Source organism: Equus przewalskii, chromosome 7, assembly GCF_037783145.1.
Source record: "Equus przewalskii isolate Varuska chromosome 7, EquPr2, whole genome shotgun sequence".
Lineage (NCBI taxonomy): Eukaryota > Metazoa > Chordata > Mammalia > Perissodactyla > Equidae > Equus > Equus przewalskii.
The window spans coordinates 77,756,773-77,778,424 of NC_091837.1; the positions used below are offsets into that span (position 1 = coordinate 77,756,773).

The 21,652-nt window shown below is 42.0% G+C and overlaps 1 protein-coding gene across 25 annotated transcripts in view; it reads left to right on the forward strand.

The window, feature by feature from the left end:
• ZNF532 (zinc finger protein 532) overlaps positions 1–21,652 on the forward strand; it is a 107,919-nt gene that overhangs the window by 46,889 nt on the left and 39,378 nt on the right. For all 25 annotated transcript variants that reach the window (XR_011542076.1, XR_011542077.1, XR_011542075.1 and 22 more), the window contains 3 exons: positions 486–2,848; positions 13,831–14,012; positions 18,153–18,329. Coding sequence is in view for 22 of the 25 variants with exons in the window: in XM_070627792.1 (XP_070483893.1) it covers positions 503–2,848; positions 13,831–14,012; positions 18,153–18,329 (2,705 nt within the window). In the remaining 3 variants the exon portion in view is untranslated. The remainder of the gene's footprint in view (positions 1–485; positions 2,849–13,830; positions 14,013–18,152; positions 18,330–21,652) is intronic.

Below are 21,652 nucleotides of genomic sequence, written 5' to 3' on the forward strand. Positions count from 1 at the left end.
AATGAAATCTGTAGTTGGTTTTTTGATTGTAATGTATTTCTTTTAATGTGATACCCCAAATCTGATGTTGAGTATAATAGTGATAATTTTGCCAGTAGAATTAAATGCTGTCAAGATCAAAATATGTTTGGAAGTAGCTTTTTATGAAGACAGTATCATGAACCCAGTGATAAATGACATATTTTCTAGTTGTTACACCAAAACCTGCTTTTCATACTGTAACAGTTTTGAGCAACTCCATTTGTGTTAGAGAGGTGCCACGCGGGTAATGCTGCACAGCGTTTTGAAGGAATTACCTTGAAGCTATAATTATCAAGGCTTTATCTGTCTTCACTTTGACTCAGAGTTCTGTGGTTATAATAAGTGCAGTTATTGACTTCTTTCTTGGTGATCATCACTATGTTCATGTAAATCCTAGAGGGATATTTGTCTCATCATTACAAAATGTTAATTGCTGATGGAATTATTTTCTGTTTGTTTAACAGAACATCTGATCAAATTCATGACCATGGGGGATATGAAGACCCCGGACTTTGATGACCTCCTGGCAGCATTTGACATCCCAGATATGGTCGATCCCAAAGCAGCTATTGAGTCTGGACACGATGACCAGGAAAGCCACATCAAGCAGAACGCTCATGGAGATGACGACTCCCACACACCATCCTCTTCTGACGTTGGCGTCAGTGTTATTGTGAAGAATGTTCGGAACATTGATTCCTCCGAGGGCACGGAGAAAGATGGCCACAATCCCACAGGCAATGGCTTACATAATGGGTTTCTCACAGCGTCTTCTCTTGACAGTTATAGTAAAGATGGATCGAAGTCCTTGAAAGGAGATGTGCCTACCTCAGAGGTGACTTTAAAAGACTCAACTTTCAGCCAGTTTAGCCCCATTTCAAGTGCTGAGGAGTTTGATGACGATGAGAAGATAGAGGTGGATGACCCCCCTGATAAAGAGGACTTGCGTTCAAGTTTTAGATCGAATGTGTTGACCGGGTCAGTGCCCCAACAGGACTATGAGAAACTAAAAGCACTTGGAGGGGAAAATTTAAGCAAAACTGGAATCTCTACTTCAGGCAATATAGATAAAAGCAAAGTTGTGAAGAGAGAAACAGAAACAAATTCTATAAATCTGAGTGTTTATGAACCTTTTAAAGTCAGAAAAGTGGAGGATAAATTGAAGGAAAACTCTGAAAAGGTGCTTGAAAACAGGGTCCACGAGGGGAAGCTGAGCTCCGAGAAGAATGACACCACCCTTGGTGGGGTCGCGCCATCAAGGACAAAGCCATCCTCCAAGCTTTCCTCATGTATAGCTGCCATTGCAGCACTGAGTGCTAAAAAGGCTGCTTCAGACTCCTGTAAAGACCCGGTGACCAATTCACGGGAATCCTCTCCGTTACCAAAAGAAGTAAATGATAGTCCTAGAGCCATTGAGAAGTCTCCTGAATCCCAGAGTCTCATCGATGGGACGAAAAAAGCATCCCTGAAGCAGCCAGATAGTCCCAGGAGCATTTCAAGTGAAAACAGTAGCAAGGGATCGCCGTCCTCTCCCGCAGGATCAACACCAGCAATTCCCAAAGTCCGCATAAAAACCATTAAGACGTCTTCTGGGGAAATAAAGAGAACCGTGACAAGGGTATTGCCAGAAGTTGATCTTGACTCTGGGAAAAAGCCTTCTGAGCAGACGGGGTCCATGATGGCGTCTGTGACGTCACTTCTGTCGTCTCCAACGTCGGCTGCCGTCCTTTCCTCCCCCCCTAGAGCGCCCCTCCAGTCGGCTGTCGTCACCAACGCAGTTGCCCCTGCAGAGCTGACCCCCAAACAGGTGACCATCAAGCCTGTGGCAACTGCCTTCCTCCCAGTGTCGGCCGTGAAGACGGCGGGATCTCAAGTCATTAATTTGAAGCTCGCTAACAACACGACGGTCAAAGCCACGGTCATATCTGCTGCCTCTGTGCAGAGTGCCAGCAGTGCCATCATTAAAGCTGCCAATGCTATCCAGCAGCAAACTGTCGTGGTGCCGGCATCCAGCCTGGCCAATGCCAAACTCGTGCCAAAGACTGTGCACCTCGCCAACCTTAACCTTCTGCCTCAGGGCGCCCAGGCCACCTCTGAGCTCCGCCAAGTGCTAACCAAACCTCAGCAGCAAATAAAGCAGGCAATAATCAATGCAGCAGCCTCACAACCACCCAAAAAGGTGTCTCGAGTCCAGGTGGTGTCCTCCTTGCAGAGTTCTGTGGTGGAAGCTTTCAACAAGGTGCTGAGTAGCGTCAACCCAGTCCCAGTTTACATCCCCAACCTCAGTCCCCCTGCCAACGCGGGCATCACGTTACCGACCCGCGGGTACAAGTGCTTGGAGTGCGGCGACTCCTTCGCTCTGGAGAAGAGCCTGACTCAACACTACGACAGACGCAGCGTGCGCATTGAAGTAACGTGCAACCACTGTACCAAGAACCTCGTTTTTTACAACAAGTGCAGTCTCCTTTCCCACGCCCGTGGGCACAAGGAAAAGGGAGTCGTGATGCAGTGCTCCCACTTGATTTTAAAGCCAGTCCCAGCAGATCAAATGATTGTTTCTCCGTCAAGCAATACTTCGGCTTCATCTTCCGCTCTTCCGAGCTCTGTGGGAGCCAGCACACACACTGTCACAAAAATTCAGTCTGGCATAACGGGGACAGTCATATCGGCTCCTTCCAGCACACCCATCATTCCAGCTATGCCTCTAGATGAAGACCCATCCAAGCTCTGCAGGCATAGTCTGAAATGTTTGGAGTGTAATGAAGTTTTCCAGGATGAGACGTCACTGGCTACTCATTTCCAGCAGGCTGCAGACACGAGTGGACAAGTAGAGTATCACTTACGTTTCAGTGTTTTGGTGGTGAATCTGTAGACATGTGTGCTCTCTTTGATGCCCTTGATTTTAGCAGTGGGAGCTCAGTTAAATGGGGGGATATGTGTGTGTGTGTCTCTCTCACATATGAGAGAGCAATGATTGTTTTCATAGAATAGAACAATGTTGAAACATGAGTCTTACTTAAAAAACAACTTTTGGAGAAGGTGATTCTTTTAGACAGAAAGAAACTGTGAGTTATGGCACCTTAGATTTAGGGTAAGTAGAGTTCTTAATTGCCGGATCATTGGAATATATGTCAGAAGTCTGAGATCTAGCTAATTACAGCATCATCTCGTTGCATTAAGTGTTCAAGTCAGGCTGCATCACCAACGTTCTTGAGTTATTAGCGACAATTTTGAGATTTTAAAAATTCCTGTTGTTATTGATAATTACTGTTCTTTATAGTTAAACACACCTAATTGGTACCCACTTTTATGACTTGCGTGCTTGCTTAAGATGTCGGTCCAGGAGTATTTTCAGTAATGTTCTTTACTGTGATGAATTTAAGCTACAATTGGAAAACCCATCTCCATTTAAAGAGAATTTTTGTTTTTTGGGGTGAAGTGTAGGTTGATGTTGGGGAAATACATTTCACAGTGGGCATCAGTAAGCGCTTCTATTTCTATCATCTGCTTCTCTCCACAAGGCAGTTTTTGGCCAGGGAGTAAATGTGTTCTACTAATATAGGATGCCTATCATTTGGAAGTAACTGGACATGTTGAATGATACTAATTCAGGCTAGAGAGACCACATGATTTATCGTCCAAACCAGAAAACGTGTGAAATTGGAAAGGGGCACTACTTTGAGCTAATATACTCTGGCTCAAACTTCTGTTTTATGAAGCCCCAGGGGTAAACTGATCTTTCCTTTATTTGCCTCCAGTATCTTGTTAAGTAGGAGGTTTATGCTCTGCTTCAGACGTCTAGAACTGTCACCGTGATCAGTTAGTTCCCCAAGGGCGACTACTGAATTATGTTCTTTGAAGATTTTGAGTTTGGGGAATAAAAGATCAAGAATACCTCACTATTGTTTTTCTCTGGGTTTTCAGTTTAGTGGAAATGCAAATGATAAAGAGTTTTGGGAGCATTCTTGCCTCACTGGATGTGAGATGTTCTGTTGGCTTGGAAAGTAGAACACTCAAGGAGAGAGAAGGGGCTGGCTGGTTCAAGAAGCCAGTGATTGGCATAGCTCTTCCAGCGTCTGCTAGTGATAGTGTGTGGGTTCTGTCTGGGTCCCTTCTTATCTTGTCACCCGTCCATCAAAAGGGTAGTATTTCATTCCCTCTTAAAAGGATGCAGTTGGAAAAAAAGCCATTTCTTGCCTTCTGTTTGTTCTCTGGGCTTGTTTCTATACCTGCTGGTATTTTGGGGCGGGGGGTGGTGGTGGTAGACTGTGTCCTGGCTTTGGTGTTCTCACCACCCGCTCCTGGCTCACGTGTGCTGGTCGGTATCTGGCATCTGGCTGCCCTCAGATACGTCTGTGCTCTTTGAAATCCCATCTTCTCTAGGAAGGAAGAAGGACATGGGTGGAAAGGTAGGAATTTTCTTTCTTCCCTGTATTCTGGTTTTTGTTTTCTGTTAACCTTTTAGGCTCAGCAGCCAAACTTGGGTCCACCAAGGGCGAAGCTCTTCCCCGCAGGGAGGCCGATTAGCATCTCTTGTTGTGTGTGCACTTGCTTTGCCTTGATCTTTTGTATTTTGCTGGGACAAGTATATAGCGAGACTCACCTTTTTCCTCTGAAAGAATGTACCTTAACTTTGGGGCCAAATAGACACTAAGCCGCACATTCACCCTCTATTTTATTTCCTATCTGAGTGTCCACTCAGCTCGCTGAGAAGAGTATATTCATGGAGCTTCGGCTGCCCGCATAGCCAGACACCACCAGGCTGGCAACAGAAACAGGCCCCATGGTATGCCCTTCCTGTTGCTCATTTCCCCTTCTCTTAGTGAAATCCTTGCCCAGAACACCCCCCTCCGCAATTTCCCATTCCTCTCGCACTGACCCAGAGGGTTCTGGTGCAGACCCAGGTGGGCAGGCTGGCCTCTGGCTCAGCAGCCCAGGCTGCACATGGTCAGAGGAGAGGCTGCCACTTCTTCAGCTCTCTCAGTTTAGTTAACCCCCCGCAAGGCTCTTCCACCGTCCCAGAGGCCGGTAGGATCCTTATGGCTATCGCTGTGCTAGCCTCATATGTAGTGGAAGCCAGAGTGGTCCTCCCTGACGGTCCTCACCTGGCGTGGCATCAGGTAGTGGTGGGAGTGGGAGGTGGGGCTGAAGACAGGAGGGACAGAAGAGAAGAGGAAAAATTCTTCATCTTCTCGAGTTTGCCCTTCACACGACCGTTGGCCAGTTTACAATTTGTGAACTTAAATTTGATTGAGGAAAAAACCCACCTTTATAAACTATTTCCTCTCTGAGAATGGCATTTATAAAATTTATAAGTTTATAAAATTTAGAAGTTGAACTAATGCCACCTCAGGTACCAGATTCTTTCCGTAGCCCCTTCTTTCCTCTGTAGTCCCCTGCATTCCATGTATTTAAAACTTCTACTTTACAGTTCTCCTTTGTCTTCCACATTTTTGCTAATTCCCTGGCGAACTGAGAAAAAGTAGACCACCTCGAATTTGTAACATCCGGCTCTGGCTGTTCTTTCTAGAGTGGGAACCCAGGGCCGTTGAAGCCCTTCCTGGCTTTTCTGAGGTCTGCCCAGGACAGGGGGACAGGGTTCCTAGTCTGCACAGTCTTAGAGAAGCATCCACAACGGATTCCTGAGTTGACCTTGCTGCTGAAGGTCAATACTGAAGGTTAAAGGATGTGACCTCAGGACCTTAGCAAGACTGACAGGTCCACCACCGCTTGCTCATTGCCTTTCAGCTTTTGCATTTACGAGGCCCAGAGGAAGGCGTATTACTGCACTGCGGCAGGACTGCTCTCCCCTTCCTTCCTCCTGCCCACCTGCTACTTGCAGTTACCATGATAATTTTAAATTGACCTGATAACGCTGGAAGTGTCCGGTGCTGATGTTCTGGGTCTTCCTTCTCAAATCATTCAACTTTTAAAATTAAACTTTTTATTTGGAGATAATTTTAGATTCGTGTAGGAAATAATACATAGAAATCCTGTGCACCCTTTACCCAGTTTCCTCAATGTAACGTCTTGCAAAACTGGAACAGTGTCATAACCAGGATGTTGACATTGATGCAGTCAATATATAGAACATTTCCATCACCACAAGCGTCGCTCATAGTGCCTTCTTAGAACCACCTCCACCTCCTTCTCACCCCACCCCTGGCAACCACTAATCTGTTCTCCATTCCTATAACTTGTCATTTCAGGAATGTTATATAAATGGAATCATACCATGTATAACCTTTGAGATTGGCTTTTTTCACTCAGCATGTAACTGCCTGAGATTCATCCAGGTCCTTGCGTATATCAGTGGTTTGTTCCTTTTTATTGCTGAGTAGTATTCCATTGTATGGTTGTACTACAGGCTGTTTAACCATTCAGTCGTTGAAGGATGTCTGCATTGTCTTCAGTTTGGGACTATCATGCATCACGCTGTTATAAACATTTGTGTACAGGTTTTTGTGTGAACGTGTTTTTATTTCTCAGGGATAAATGCCCAGGTGTGCAATTGCTGGCTCATATGGTAGTTGCATACTTATATTCTTAAACTCCTTTCCAGAGTGGCTCTGCAGTTTTCCATTCCACTAGTAATATATGAGTGATCCAGCTTCTCTGCGTTCTCGCCAGCCTTTGGTGGTGGTGTCATTTTTTGTTTTAGCCATTCTCAGGTGTGTGGTGATACCTTGTGGTTTTAATTTGTGTTTCCCCAACAGCTGATGATGTTGGACGTCTTTTCACATGTTCATTTGCCACCTGTACATCCTTTTTGGTGAAACATTGCTTTATGTCTCCTGCCCATTTCCTAATTCGATTTTTTTTTTTCACTTTTGAGTTTTAAGTGTTCTTGATATATTCTAGATACTAGTCCTTTGTTGGATATGTGGTTGCAAGTCTTTTCTCCCAGTCTGTGGCTTGTCTTTTCATCTCTTAACAGGTCTTTGGCAGAGCAAAAAAAATTTTGGTGAAGTCCAGTTTATCAGTTTACCCTGTTATATCTTGTGCTTTTGGTGTCATGTCTAAGAGCTCTTTCCTCTAGATCCTGAAAACGTTTTCCTATGTTTTTTCTAAAAGGTTTATAGTTTTATGGTTTACATTTTGGGTTAATTTTTGTATAAGGTGTGAGACTTGGGTTGAAGTTTATTATTATTTTTTTTTGCCGTGCACATCCACTTCCTCCAACACCGTTTGTCCAAAAGGCTGTCTTTCCTCCATTGAGTTGCCTTTGTCAAATATCAGGTGGGCGTATTTGTGTGGGGCTATTTCTGGGTTCTCTGTTCTGTTCCATTGATCTGCATGTCCACCTGCTCAAGTACCACACATCTTGATTACTGTAACTCTGGAATGTCTTGAAATCTGGTAGACCAATTCCTCCAACTTTATTCTTTTTTTTTTTCTTTCCCACATGATATGCTTTCCTTCACTTCAAGAGTGTTATTTTGGGTATTTGAAGAAGCAAGATGGAATGTCAACATTTGCCAGTTTGATTAAGAAAGCTTGTATTCTTTTTTTTTTTTTTAAAATTGGCACCTGGGCTAACAACTGTTGCCAATTTTTTTTCTGCTTTATCTCCTCAAACCCCCCCTGTACATAGTTGTATATCTTAGTTGCCAGTCCTAGTTGTGGGATGTGGGATGCCACCTCAACATGGCCTGATGAGCGGTGCCATGTCCACGCCCAGGATCTGAACCCTGGGCCGCCTCAGCGGAGTGGGCAAACTTAACCACTCGGCCACGGAGCCGGCCCCCAACTTTATTCTTTTTTCTCAAAATTGTTTTTAGCTATTCTAATTCCTTTCCATAAAAATTTTAGAATAGTTTTGTCTGTATCTACTAAAAGTCTTACTAGGATTTTGATAGGGATTACATTAAACTTTGTATTAATTTGGGGGAGAATTGATATCTTTATGTTGAGTGTTTATTTCATTAACACAGAATGTCTGTTTATTTAGATCTTCTTTTCTCATTTTGTAGTTTTCACCATAGAAGTTTGGTATATATTTTGTTAGCTAACTCTCCCCTCTCCTCCCTTCCTTTTTGTCCTTTCTAGCAGTTGTAGATGATATTGTATTTTTCAGTCTTCACATGTTCATTCCTCATATATAGCAATACAGTTAATTTTTGTGTATTTATCATGTATCCCTTGACTTTATTAAACTCATTTATTGGATTTAGGGTTTTTTGGTTGGTGGATTATGTTGATTTTTTCAGATGTTGAACCAGCCTTGCATCTCTGGAATGAATCCTACTTTATCCGACTGTATAATCTTTTTTTTTTTTTTCCTAAGGAAGATTCATGCTGAGCTAACATCTGTTGCCAATCTTCCTCTTTTTTTGCTTGAGGAAGATTGGCCCTGAGCTAACATGTGTGCCAGTCCTCCCCTACTTTATATGTGGGTTGCCACCATAGCATGGCCATCCAGTGGTATAGGTCCATACCTGTGATCTGAACCCACAAACCTGGGCCGCTGAAGCAGAGTGTGTGAATTTAACCACTATGCCACAGGCTGGTCCCTGTGTAATCTTTTTATACTTTGTGAATTATATTTGCTCATATTTTATTAAGGAGTTTAGTATCTATATTCATACAGGTTTCTTTTTTTTGTACTGTCTTTGGTTTTAGGTAGATTAATGGTAGCTTTCTATAATGAATGAGAAGTGTTCCTTCCTTTTCTATTTGCTGGAAGAGACTGTATAATTGGTGTTAGTGTATCTTTAAGTGTTTGGTAGCATTCTCCAGTGAAACCATCTGGGCCTGGCGAGTTCTTTAAACACCCGCTAGGCTGGTGGAGGGACTCATCATTTGGTAGAGGTGAAAGTCCCACTTCTCTGCTGGCCTCTGACACCGGTTGGGCAGGGGTGTTGGGACACGTTATTACATCCTGTAGGGGGTGGAGATCTGGGCTCCACTCAGACTTGGCATGGTTGGCGTGGGGCCAGCGTTTCCTATGGTGTTTGGTTCGCTCGAGTAGAGCAGTAATTGTCTACGAGTTTTCTCTTTTGCTGGCCTCCCCCTTTCCTGGTCCTTTGGCTGGAGATAGCGGGCTTCTGTTGGGGAAGCTTGTCTACCCATGGGCGTTTCTGGGTTGCCAGTTTCTTCAGCTCCAAATTTGGGCTGTATGAGGCAAAAAGAGATCCAGAGAACTCATCGCTGTGTCGTTCCTGAGGTCCCTAGGCAGCCTGCCCTCCTCTCTCTACCTTTCAGGCCCTTTTTATGTTTGTTTTATATATAGCACTCAGGATTTTTAGTTGTACTTCGTGGGAGGAATAGGGAAAGGTACTTCTTTTCCATTTTCCTGGAAGTAAAAGCTTCATGCTGCTTGTTTACACACCTGAGTGTAGCTGTTCTTTCTTCAAGGAGAGATTCCCTGATTATACTGCCAGCCTCTTCCTGAGGCTTCCAGCCTGTGCATCTCAGTTGTTTCTGGAACTAGGCTTCCTGGGAGCACAGTGTTCCTGTGGCTGCCCGAGTCCTCTCCTTGTCTCCTTTCCCGCCCAGTGCAAATGTCCTTTTTCTTAGCCCCGCCTGTAAAAGCTGTTAGGAATGGGGTGAGACTCTTCTTTTCCCTTTCACATCAGTTGAGTCCAGCCTCCTAAGGCCTCAGCCTTTCTCTTGAGAGCAACCTTTTCTTGGTTTAGGCCAGTCACCATCTTCCTTCTCCTTTTGTTTTTCATTTTCTCCCCATTTATATCTTGACTCCTGTTTATGGTTCGAATGGATGCATTTCTAAGTTTTCCAAGGCTGCGTGTTTGAACCCAGCAAAGGATCTCTTTTTCTGTTAAGACCGTCTGCGGCTGTGCCGCTGCATCTCTTTCTATCACCCCATAAATGCATGTTTAGCTTCTTGAGACTTTGCCAGTATGTGATGGGATAAAGTAAGGTTTTGGTGGCTTTTGCTGAAGTCTACCTTGCCAGTTACTCCTCCTGTTAGAAATGTTCTGTGGACAGTCTATACAAAAGTGACAATTGTCACAGAGAGTCAAAGTGCCACTTCCTTGTTAACTGGCCCCGTGCTCAGCAGTCTACCCAGTGCAGGTCTCTGGAAGAAGCTTGGAATACATGGGCTTAAGGCTCTCTTCATCCTGCACTCCCCAAGCCTGAATCCGAGTCATGGAGTTCTGTCACACTCTGCTGCGTGATATGGGAGAGGACCCTGGGCCTGCTTAGGCTCAGGTCAGACTGCCCTGCCTGATCTGCCCACCCCGCAGAGGAATGAGCAGCTCAGGGAGAGGGTGGATGGCAGAGCATCTTTAATGGGTCATTCACCTTCCCAGCCACACAGGGCCAAGCAGTGCAATAAAAATGGAGCACGTGGGACTTTTCACGCCAGTAAATCTGCCCTGGCTGTGGGTTTGTATTCCAACCTCTCTGCTTAATAATCCCTGCTTTGGGGCACATTGAGAAAAGGAGTAGATGGAGGGGCTGGAGAAGCTTTCCTCCTCTCCATGAAGTATTTAATAATTGATATTTAAATGTATCGGAATGTCATTGCTTCACCTCTTAGTAAAATCATGACTAAATTTAGCCAATTCAGGTTGGAAGTGCACGCTGTAACCTCTTAATTGGTAAAATCAGTCTTCTTCCTGTAGAATCTCCGTCAGCCATATAGATTCAGAGAATGTTACAGATCCTTTGGTCAACCCCTTTATTTTACAACTGAAGAAACAGTTAGAGGCAGACTCAGGACTCAGGGCAGGGTTTCTTTTCTGCTGGTTCATTATTCTTTCCAGTTTGTCAGCTGACATCCTAAGATACAGACGCATAGGATTTTGCAGTTGCAGGGAGCTCAGACTCGTGTGAGAATGGACCCCAGAGTTGCAGCCAGCTCAGCTGCAGCAGTGCAGATAAGGTGGCTTACCTGCAGGCCTCCTCACCTTTAGGGATTGCTGATTCAGTTTAATTTTAGGAACTTTCTGGGCATCGTTAACACAACATACCAAGTATATTAAGTTATTTTGAGCGGCCCCAGCCAGCTTTCAGCTCTAGCCATACTCTGCTCAAGCAGCTTCTTCTGGAAACCATGGAGCCCACCTCACTTCTCTCACCCACCCGAAATATTATTAGCTGGAATATTATTATCCTCTCATTCAAAGAGAGAAATGTGGGAGTAAATACAGTCTGTGCGCATGAATATATTAAACTAAAGATAAGATCTTTATCCAACGTGATTCCCCAATGACTGAATTCTCTCATTTCAGTAATTGCAAAATATGGAAGGTTGTTGTTTTTGGGCTGTAGCTGAAACTGACTCCCGCTTTCTGGGTGGGTGAGATGCCTCAGCCAATGGAAATGGCTGAGTGTGAAATTGTATAGCTGGTCAGTGGTTGGGGGTGGGTGGGGCGGGGAGGGGAAAGGCTCCAGAGCCCCGCAGGGCCATAGAGGACCTCCCTGCCACACAGAACTCTTCTCCTCTCCAAGAACTGGCATGAGAGAGGTTGGTAATGAAATATTGGTGTTTAGGTGACCCTGTTACTCTAAGACATTTTTCATAGTCTTTGCAATGAGAGATTTCTTTCGTAAAGAATACCTGATAAAATCTCTTCTTAATTGAATAATTTTGATACTTATTTGAGTTAACCTGGTAGTAACAAAGCCCCTTCACCCACCAACATGTCCGTAATTCTTTATATAGTTAAAACATAACAGACAGGAAGGAAGGAAGAGTATATAAGTAATTCATTGTGAATTTTATATGTATCATGAAGGATATTTGTTAACATAGCTTGTTGAGAGATAAGGTGAAAATTTTTTCAGCTTTTAGGGAACACGTACTCTGTCTCCTTTTCCGATTTTCTTTTTAATTTTTGTTGCTGTTTTTGCTTATTATAAAAGTGGTATAACCACATTAGATAAAAGAGAAGCTGTAGAGGGAGGGGAAATCGTCACCTATAATCTGAACACAGTGGTCATCACTGGCCTTCGGGTGTGTTTGCGGCTGGTTCTCCCCTGTGTAAGTGTGTGTGTTCATCCTTACAACCCCGACCCCGCTCCTCTCTCGGCCCCTCCATCACAGAGCCCAGCTCCAATGCTGGTTCTTCCACTTCATCACTCTGGGGCCTTGGCAAGGTTCTTAACTTCTCTAAAACCTCATTTCCTCATCTGTAAAATGGAGATAATACTACCTACTTAATAGATTATTGTGAGAATTAAGTGAGATGATCTACTGAAATTTATTCGTTTATTAAAAGTAAGTAGTTCACCACTTGGCTCCTGGTGGAGCAGTGCCAATACATAGATATATATACACTATAAATAAAATGTTTTTAACTTTAGTAGTATGGAAAATAGTGGTTTTATTCCTAAGTAAGTGCAAGATATTTTAAGATGCCTGTGAAAATTCAGATATAATTCACTGCCTGGAATTAATGACTATGTGGTGAAAGTAAACAGAGAACTTTAGTTCAAAGAAACAGACGATTACCTGTGATAATGTAGATGTCAACAGGATCTTATAATTAATGAATCTGTTGATTGGTTTTCCTTGCTGTGGCTTGCTTTAACCTCTGGAATATGTGTTATTAGAAAAGGAATGCTATTTTTTAATGATGCTAACCTCATCAAAGCTGCCTGTAATGTTCTTATTTTGTGATTGTAATAAACATTTTATGGGATAAAATTTGTATTTTAGTCCTTTCAGGAGAAAACCAAGGCAGAATTTTCAAGTGAGTTTCAGATTTTTTTTAGTCTAAGTTGCTCAGAAATTTAAACCTTAATTTTTGGGCTTTATTCAGAAGCTAAAAGAATAAGAAGACTTTTTAAAATTTTGTAGTTCTGTTGTCAATATAAAAGATCATTTTAAATCTTATCTAGAGTCTATATTTTGAGGCTTTCTTTAACTGACTTTAATACGAATCATACATTTTAGAAGCTAGTAGGTATTTGTTGCATGAAAGTCCACAGAGTGTTCAAACACATTTTATCTTGTGCTGTGTTAGGTTTAGTTTTGGAATGGAAGTAATAAGTCCTCAGTTTATATTTACTTTAAGTGTTTTGTTTTTGTGTTTTAAAAATATGCCACGTTCAGTGCTTTCATGTTAGAGGCTGAAAAATAGTGCGTTTCAGTTTTTGCTGGTGAGTTAATGATGGAGAGCCTTTGCCAAAGAGGATTTCAGTCTTAATTTTATTTTATATGTGATTAGATTTTAAGCTCTATAAAGTTTCAATTTAATGTCTAAATTTATGTATCTGAACTGGAGTTCATTGGTTTTAATTATAAATCATATAATGGCCATTTCATCCATTTAAAGACTAATTTAAGTGCAAAAAAGAACAACTAATTGCTGTGGCCATTCTTTTGCATTCCAGTATTTCAGATTTCGGATGACTGAAGTGACTGGAAAAGGAAACTAGATTCGCCTCTAATTAATTTTTAGTATTTTGAAGAAAGTTTTTTCTGAGTTCTGGGAACTGTGACTGCTGTCAAGGTAGATGCCCATAAACTTGTAATTATACATTAAAATTGACTTGCTAATGTAATTTGCAGGAATTCCTCTTCTGATACCTCTTTTTGATTAAACGAAATGCAAAAGGTAGCAAAATTGGAACTCTACCTGAAGCTGACATTGTCTTTACCTAATCCTTGAGGATGAGCCTGAGTATATAGTTCATGTTATTTTTATTTCACAGGGTAAGGAGTGTCACATGGAACATTTAACTTTCAAGTTTGCTTTTTCCTTAGGATTAGAATCAATTATAGTAGTATTTGAAGTCACAATGTATAGTTATTTTGAGGTTTCTTAACGAAGAGTCTTTGCGTATTAGAAAATAACTTCGTAGGACCAACCCTGTTTCCCGCTTTGGTTTATTTAGAAGACTTGCACCATCTGCCAGATGCTGCTTCCCAACCAGTGCAGTTACGCATCCCACCAGAGAATCCATCAGCACAAATCTCCCTACACCTGCCCTGAGTGCGGGGCCATCTGCAGGTCGGTGCACTTCCAGACCCACGTCACCAAGAACTGTCTGCACTACACGAGGAGAGTTGGGTTTCGGTCAGTATATCCTTCCCCTGCGTGCAAGTAAAACTTGTTCACTTCGAACCACACGTTGTTTTGAATGGTCTGTGCACAGTCTTAAGGGCAATACAGTGATACCTCGATTAACAGATCTCTGGGAACGTAGGTCGTCTGTGGCAGAGTTGGTCTGTTTGTATACCTGTGGTCCACACAAAGCTGAGGGCAAATGGAGCCCGTCTTTCTAGGCAAAACTGTGCACATGGCAATGTTTGGCTTTGATGAACTGTTAGAGCTTTTTCTTTCTGCCCCCTTTCTAGCAATCTCCTGTTGTCATGCTCTCTGAATTTTAACCCTTGTAAGGATACCATGCATTTCTGTACCTCTTAATACTTCTCTAATCAAACAGAAAGGGTGCAATGCTTGCTTTTTTTGGTCATGTTGAAGCATCAAGTGTGTGTCCTTATCTAACTTCGCTCTTTGTGCAAGAGTCTTCCTCCCCAAATAACCTGCCCTTATTCCTTCTCCATCACCTGTGTCCAGGCTTCTCCCTCGTCTCTACACGTCTTAAGTATGACCCCTTTTACTGCTCTCTAAGAGTCTCAGATGTGTCTTTTACACTATCTGGGAAATCTAATGTTTGTTTAGCTAGAACTGACGATGGTGTTCTTGAACTTTATCCTCCACTTTGTGACCATTTGAAATGCATTCTTATGCCTTTTATCTTTTGACCCAATGACAGTCCACCAAGAAAACATGTCATTGGTACGTAGTGTCTTTGTTAATAGAGGTATTACTGTATTGTATATTTATCTTAAAATAAGTGTTTGGTTGCTTGGTAACTTTAATGTTAGACTATTAATACACAGTAATTTTTTTTTTTAGCTGTAACACAGTTATGATGTTTTGTAAAAATGAGGTCCAGTTGGTATGATTTGATGGTTTTATGTCATTTAAATTTAGATTATGGCATCACCAATTCCAAGGCGGCTCTGTCCCTTTTTGTAACACTAAGAAAGATTTATTTCACATCTTTATCTCACGCGTCCAAATCTGTGATGCACAAATGCTTAACGGATTGGGATCTCCCCTAGTAGAAAACTTTTGGTTTGGAAATTAAGAAACCAGTTTTTTGTACCAGTTCTGTTAATTGGATGGTAATTCATGTGTTCTCTGTGCCATGGTGCCTTGTCTATAAAAGAGTGTGATGCCTATTTCCTTCTCCACTGGGATGGTACAGAGTAAAACAGGATAATCAGAATGCATGCTCCTAGTGCTTAGGAGGAAACTTACACACGTTGAAGGTGCCTTTGATTTCATAAAATACATACACAATGATGCTTTGGTTCTTAGCCCATATTTTGAAACTGTTATTACTAGATTCTTTGTTTATAATAGAAAGCAGTTCTACAGCATTTTCTGAGTGCAATTCTTTTAACTGATGCCAAACTTTCCTCAAATGTTTACTTTATTTTTCTGATATAATGAAAGTAAACTTAGGTTGGAATGAATAAAGGAATTAAGACTTCTGCAATTCTAGCTGTTCACGGTCTTTTCTAAATTAAAACTGAAACTCTGCAGGCCAGCTAAAGTAATCAGCTCACTTGGAAAAGCCCATCCCTTGCTTTCTTTTTTTTTTTTTTGGCTCCATTCACGGACTTGCCTAAATTTGGTGCTTTGAATTTTTACTGAAATTTTTGTGTTTAGAATAGATTTTTTTCCTGTGGGCTTGAGACTTAAAAGAGCTATAAAAATAATGTGTTTGTGTATTTTGAAGTTTAGTTCGTGTTTACCTTTTTACACGATAGAAAAAAATTTGGCCATAATGTTTTTTCCTCCTGTTTCAAATAATGGTCCAGTCTGATTTTTAACTGGGCCCCAGCAGCCTGTGGGCCTTGTAGGTCTTCCCTTCCTTTCGGGGGCTTTAGTTTTTTCAATTTTTTCTTTTTCTTTTTTTTCTTTATTTTTGAGCCGGAGTGTCCCTCTAGCATTGCCCCCATGTCTTACTCTGTCTCTTCCTTAGTCAGTGTACCTCTTTCTCTTCGTGATCATATTGCATCTCCCAGATGTTGAGGGATCACTTCTAGCTTCTGGTTAATTTGGTGAAAGTCAAATATTTCTCTGAAGTTTCCTGCTTCGCAATCCCATTTTATCTGCATCTAGAAAGGATTATAGGATGGCTGGTATACCGCGAACATGTTTTTAAAAATTAAAAAAAACACTTGATCGGTACCCATAACACAAAAGACTTCAGGTATATTAAATACTTATTAATAGACTGGGGTTTTAGTAGCATTAGGATGCTGTGTGAACCCTTCAAATTCTGCCTTCTAATGTCTGTCTTATTTGCATTCTCTATGGACTTCTGTTGCTCCTGAACTTTTTTTTCCACTTGTAGGCAGATCTTTTACAACTTTCTCTTAAGTTCTTTTCAGACTCTCTGCTTTCTTTCATCACCTTCAGGAGGGTTTTCCCTTGGCCTCTGTGATGCACTTTGCACCCAGTAGCCCCCTCCTTCATCAACTGTAGATGCTTTGACTTCCTGTTTATTTTCTTTAGGATTTCATCTTCCTCACACTGCAGGCAACTTCAGACAAGTAGCTCTTTGTTTCTTTTTGCCCTTCTTGGTCTTTTGCCCTTTGACCCTTGGTGGGGAAAGTCTTTTGTTTATAATTTGTGATAGAGAAGGTCCTTCCGTTTGGTTAGTAGCTCATCTATTTTTGTTTTATGTAATCTTCCTCTTTCATAGGGATCATACGCTTGTAGAGTTGGGAAGGGCTAAGATCTTGTCCAATTCTTCTCATTTTACAAATGAGAAATCAGACCAGAGAGGATCAGTAAACCTGTTCACTGTGCTTGGGGGGCTTTATTGCCTAAAATAAGAGTTCAGGTAGTAGGATAGAGGAGCTTTCCTTATTTATTCTCCGATTGTTATTTAGTGTTTTTAAAGTACATGCTGCTGAACATTATGCTTTAAGTCATTTAAAATGCTAATGCATTAATTATGATTTTTATAAAAGCTTCCAAAGCTTAATGTGGCGTGCTTTATAGAACATATAATTCAGAGCATGCCGCTCCCGCATGACTTTGAAAGCATCTGCATGTTGGAAGAGAGGCTCTAAGAATAGAAGTACCCTAGATTAACACAGAAGTCATTGAACACCGCCTCCTGGAAGGTGGTCCCTGTCTGTAGGCTTCCTCCCCAGGGCAAATCTCACATTCACATCCAGGAACACATCTGTCAGCTGTTTGAAAAGTGCATCTCTAGAGTCTATGGAGAGACGACTCACAAAGAGTTTTCAGGTGTGACAAAGGACAACTAGGTCATCAAATGGATGGGTTATAAGTGTTGTTGGGAGTCCTCGCATGAGAAAGATGAAGTTGGGGAGAAATGCATCTTGAGTTTTAAAGTTTGTTTCTATAGGACTAGATTTGAGCAAGGAATGAGCTAACGATCAAATTCTTAGAAATTCAAGAAGTAAAGAGGTTAGCTAGAGAGGCAGTTGATTTAGAGATGTTGATTTTTCAGAAGCTTATAATTCATGTCATTTCTTAAGTAAACATAAGCATACTTAATTTATTTTCCAGGAGATGCACACCCTAGGTGGTTGACCTTCTCTTCCCTATGGGCCCCCATAACTTCCAGAGACATTAACTGCCTCAGTGTATACCAGGAAACAGTTGTCATGACTTTGGAGCTAGTACTCAGTTGTTCCTCTCCGCCCCTCTGTTGATGACATGTAGGATTAGATAGCGAAGATTTCTTCTACTGGAAATGCCATTGGGTATCGGGGAGGGGTTGGAACCTCAGAATCCAGCATGCAGTCATCTTCTCCAAAGCCAGGAGTCATCGGGTCTTGCTGTGTTCCCAGTCTTGATGTGGCCCCCCATGATCCACTGGTCTCTCCACAGTCTGGCGTCTGGACATTCATTCCTAGAAACTTTAAAGATGCTCAAAAAACAGACCATTTGAGTTATTTTTCTTCCTCATGATCTTCCTTCTTAAATATGTAAAAATAATCTAATCTGTTATAAATAGAAGACAAAAACATACTTCTGAAAAGCCACTAGAAACCCAAAAAGGCTGTTAATATGCGTTCACTTGACTCAAGTTTTACACAGTTAAGCTACACGTTGAATGGTCTGGCGCTAACAACTGTGTGTTTGTTTTTCTAACAGATGCGTCCATTGCAACGTTGTGTACTCTGACGTGGCTGCGCTGAAGTCTCACATTCAAGGCTCTCACTGTGAAGTCTTCTACAAGTGTCCTATTTGTCCAATGGCGTTTAAGTCTGCCCCAAGTACACATTCCCATGCCTACACACAGCATCCTGGCATCAAGATAGGAGAACCAAAGTAAGTCCTACTGCCTTCTGACCTGGACTCCACCACTGTCTTAGGAATTTAGACGAGGTAGTAGCTCTGTGGAATAAACTTTAAGATAGGGAAAACTAAGCTGCTGTGCAGATTTTGATGCTCTTTGAAGTACAGCTCGTAGCTACCTAAAGCTTTCAGTTCTTTCCGAGTGAAGTCGTCCCAAAAATGTCACTTCTTTATGCTTTGGTTATCAATTTTACTAAACAAGCGAATATTTACCAATTCTGTTTTTTTCTTAAGATGATTTTAACAAGCTCTAGGAAAACTGTAAAAAACTGTCATCTTTCAGTTTTTCCATAGTTTCTATCTTATAGGATACACCTTCCACAGTAACATTTATAAAATGAAGTCAACTTAAAACACTGCTAACTGAATTTAACTTTGTAGCCAATATAAGGCCTTGATTAATAAAAGTAAATTTCATTTTTGTCTTAATCTTGCTCTTAAATGTGTCAAGTTTTGCATTGTTGAGTCTTTCCTAATGAAGTGGAACTCCAGCAGACGCTTAATGGGCTGCCTGCCCGCAACAGAGGCAGGTTAGCCAAGAGGAGGGAGCGTGGGCGCTGGAGTCAGAGTCCTGGCGCCCGCCACCCGCTGTGTGAACTTGGACCAGCACCTGCCCTGTCTCAACCTCTGTTTTCTCCCCTGTACAGTGAGGGTAATGCTTACGTCCTAGGCTTTTGTGAGGATAAGGGAGACGACATGTTTCAAGTGCGTAGCATGCAGTCTCTATTCTGGAGTTGGGAGGGTTCTGTAGCCTTGGTTCCTTACACGTTCCCTCCTGTCCTTGTGTACGTGTACACAGCACTGGGTTAGGTGCTCATGGGCTGTTCATTTTATTCCTGTATTATTTATGGGAATGTGGAATTTGATAATTATGTCAGGCCAGATTTGCTGCCTTAAATCTGTTGGTGTGTTTTTGCCCATAACTCCATCGTCAAGGAAGTGTCGGGGGAAGATATGCAGATATGCCATATTATGTATATCTGGCTTTTATTGTAGCATTTAGTTTTGGGGAAATGTTATTGTCTGAACAGTGTAGAAATGACCCTGCTTACTAAAAACTGATAAAATGGAATTTCCTTCTAATAGGACCTTCACTCTGATCTTTGTAGATACTCAAAATGAAACAGTACGATCAGGGCTCCATACACAACTTGGTGTCTTGACTCTGAAGACAGATGTTAGTGGATTTTAAACAGTCTTCAACATCTGTGGTAGTAAGGCTTCTGGACGCTAACACAGTCTTTCCCCCCAGTGTATATAGTTTTTGATTTGGTTCTTTATTCAAATAAATAAAACTTTATAGACTGAAGTGTGTATGAAATCTGGAACAGTAGTTGTTATCTGGGAAGATAGGGCAGCAAATGATTAAAATAAGCTAAAACAATATTCTTCAAATTTGACTAACATATAAGGAAAAATCGTTCCAGTATTTTCTTAAAATTTTTTTAGTACAGTGGTTCCCTAACAAGTGCCAAGCCTAAAGATAGGCACCAACTACTGTATTTTAAACTATAAAACTATAACCAATTTTGAAATGAAATGCAACAAAACTCCCAAACCTCGAGCTTTGTTAACAGCATTGGTTCAGGGTGATGACGGTGCTTGGCTGAATCGAGTCGTGTGCAGCCAGGCCGTGGCAGCAGGTGCCGCCCTGGGCTCTGTTGTGGGTCTCACCTGTGCTCATTAGAGTGCACCTTGAGAGCACCTTCCCTTGCCGCCTTTCTCTCCTGTAAATCCTTCCTTCCTGTCCGGGGCTGGAAGGCGTTTGGCCAACATTTGACCCAAAAGCTTTCTTTTGACGTGAAATCCATCTCCTTTCTCCCCAAAATAAATAAGTAGTGCCCTCTACCTTGGAACCTCAGGCACTGAAATCTCCTAGTAGTATTTGGTTAACACGTAATTATGTAAGTGATTTGCATTAATTTTTAAAGATCAGTATAAAAGTAATCCCCCCATCTTCCTTAGCAAACATAAGATTCTCTGAAAATAGATCTGTGAAGTCCTGCGGTCGCAGCACCTCAGTTCGGGAAGCGCAGGAGGCTTCTTGTCTTACAGACCGTTGTGTGGTGTTTATTAGGTACCAGGTACTGTTCTGGGGCTTTGTTTCTCGCTTTCCAGCGTGTGGTCACACGTGTTTCCCTGCTGTCTAAAAGGAAGCTTGGGACACACTTGAATCTTTTCTGGGTAATTCGAGATCATTTGGAATGTTCGTTACTGGATTTTATGGTAATGCAGTTTTATGTCTATTTTTATCTTTTCCTTGACATCTGATTAGCAGCAGTTTCTTTTGCTGCCTTCGGCTTCCTTTTATTTGCCACTTTGAATGTACTAAGTGGGGAAATGAGAACTCCAAAGTTAAGAACTGTATAAGAGAGTTTTTGGAGAGGTTCCTAAGAAATAAAACATGCGAAACATGTGCAGATGAAGCTGAATTTGAACCATGGCCCTGGGATTTCCACAACATCAAGCGAGTTCTCTGAAGTCTCTGAGTCTCAGTGTCCCATCTGTGAAGTGGCAGTAGTGTAAATTCACCTCAGGGAGGTGTGGGGTCGGATGATATCCAGGACGAGTTGATTCAGTCAGTGGTAATGGAGGAGGTTTGTGGCAGCAATTTCAGAACTTAGATGCCTTGATTCGTTTGTTTTTACATTTGTTTCAAGTGTAGCAGTCTGTTCTGGAGAGTTTTGGTTGCTGTAATTTGGACATAGTGTGGGTATTTGGTTTTAGCTTTCTATTTCTTCTTTTCTTCCTCCCCCACCCCTTCTCTCCAGATCCTTTGTCCTGCTTTGTTACAGTCTAATGGCCCCGCTGTTCACTCAGTCTTACATACAGGATTAAGTCACACTTTTAGGTTTGACTTTCAAAGCCCTTCACAACTACCACCCCTCCCCCTGCCATTCCCAGACCCCTGGGAATCCAGCCGCACCGACTGTCTCCCTCTTCCCTCCCCGTGCTCTGCCGTGTGGACTCTGCTGTTGTGCAAACTGGTCTCACCGTCGTCAGTGCCTTCCCTCGTCTCTGCGTGGCTTTCTCCCTGTGGTTTATTTCTGTTGTCGTTGGAGAGTTTGCTCCATCTTCATGTTCTATCCCTGTCTGTGAGGTTCATGGCACCTTTATTTGGACTTGTTTTTTTTTTAACATTAGTGCCAGTTTTTTTATTTTTAATAGTTTCTATTCTACAGAAAGTTTGGGAGAATACTCTCAAGAACTCTTGAATCCCCTTCACCCAGATTCCCCAGTTATTAGCATTTACTACTTTTGCTCCATCATTTCATTCGTGTGTGCGTGCACGTTCT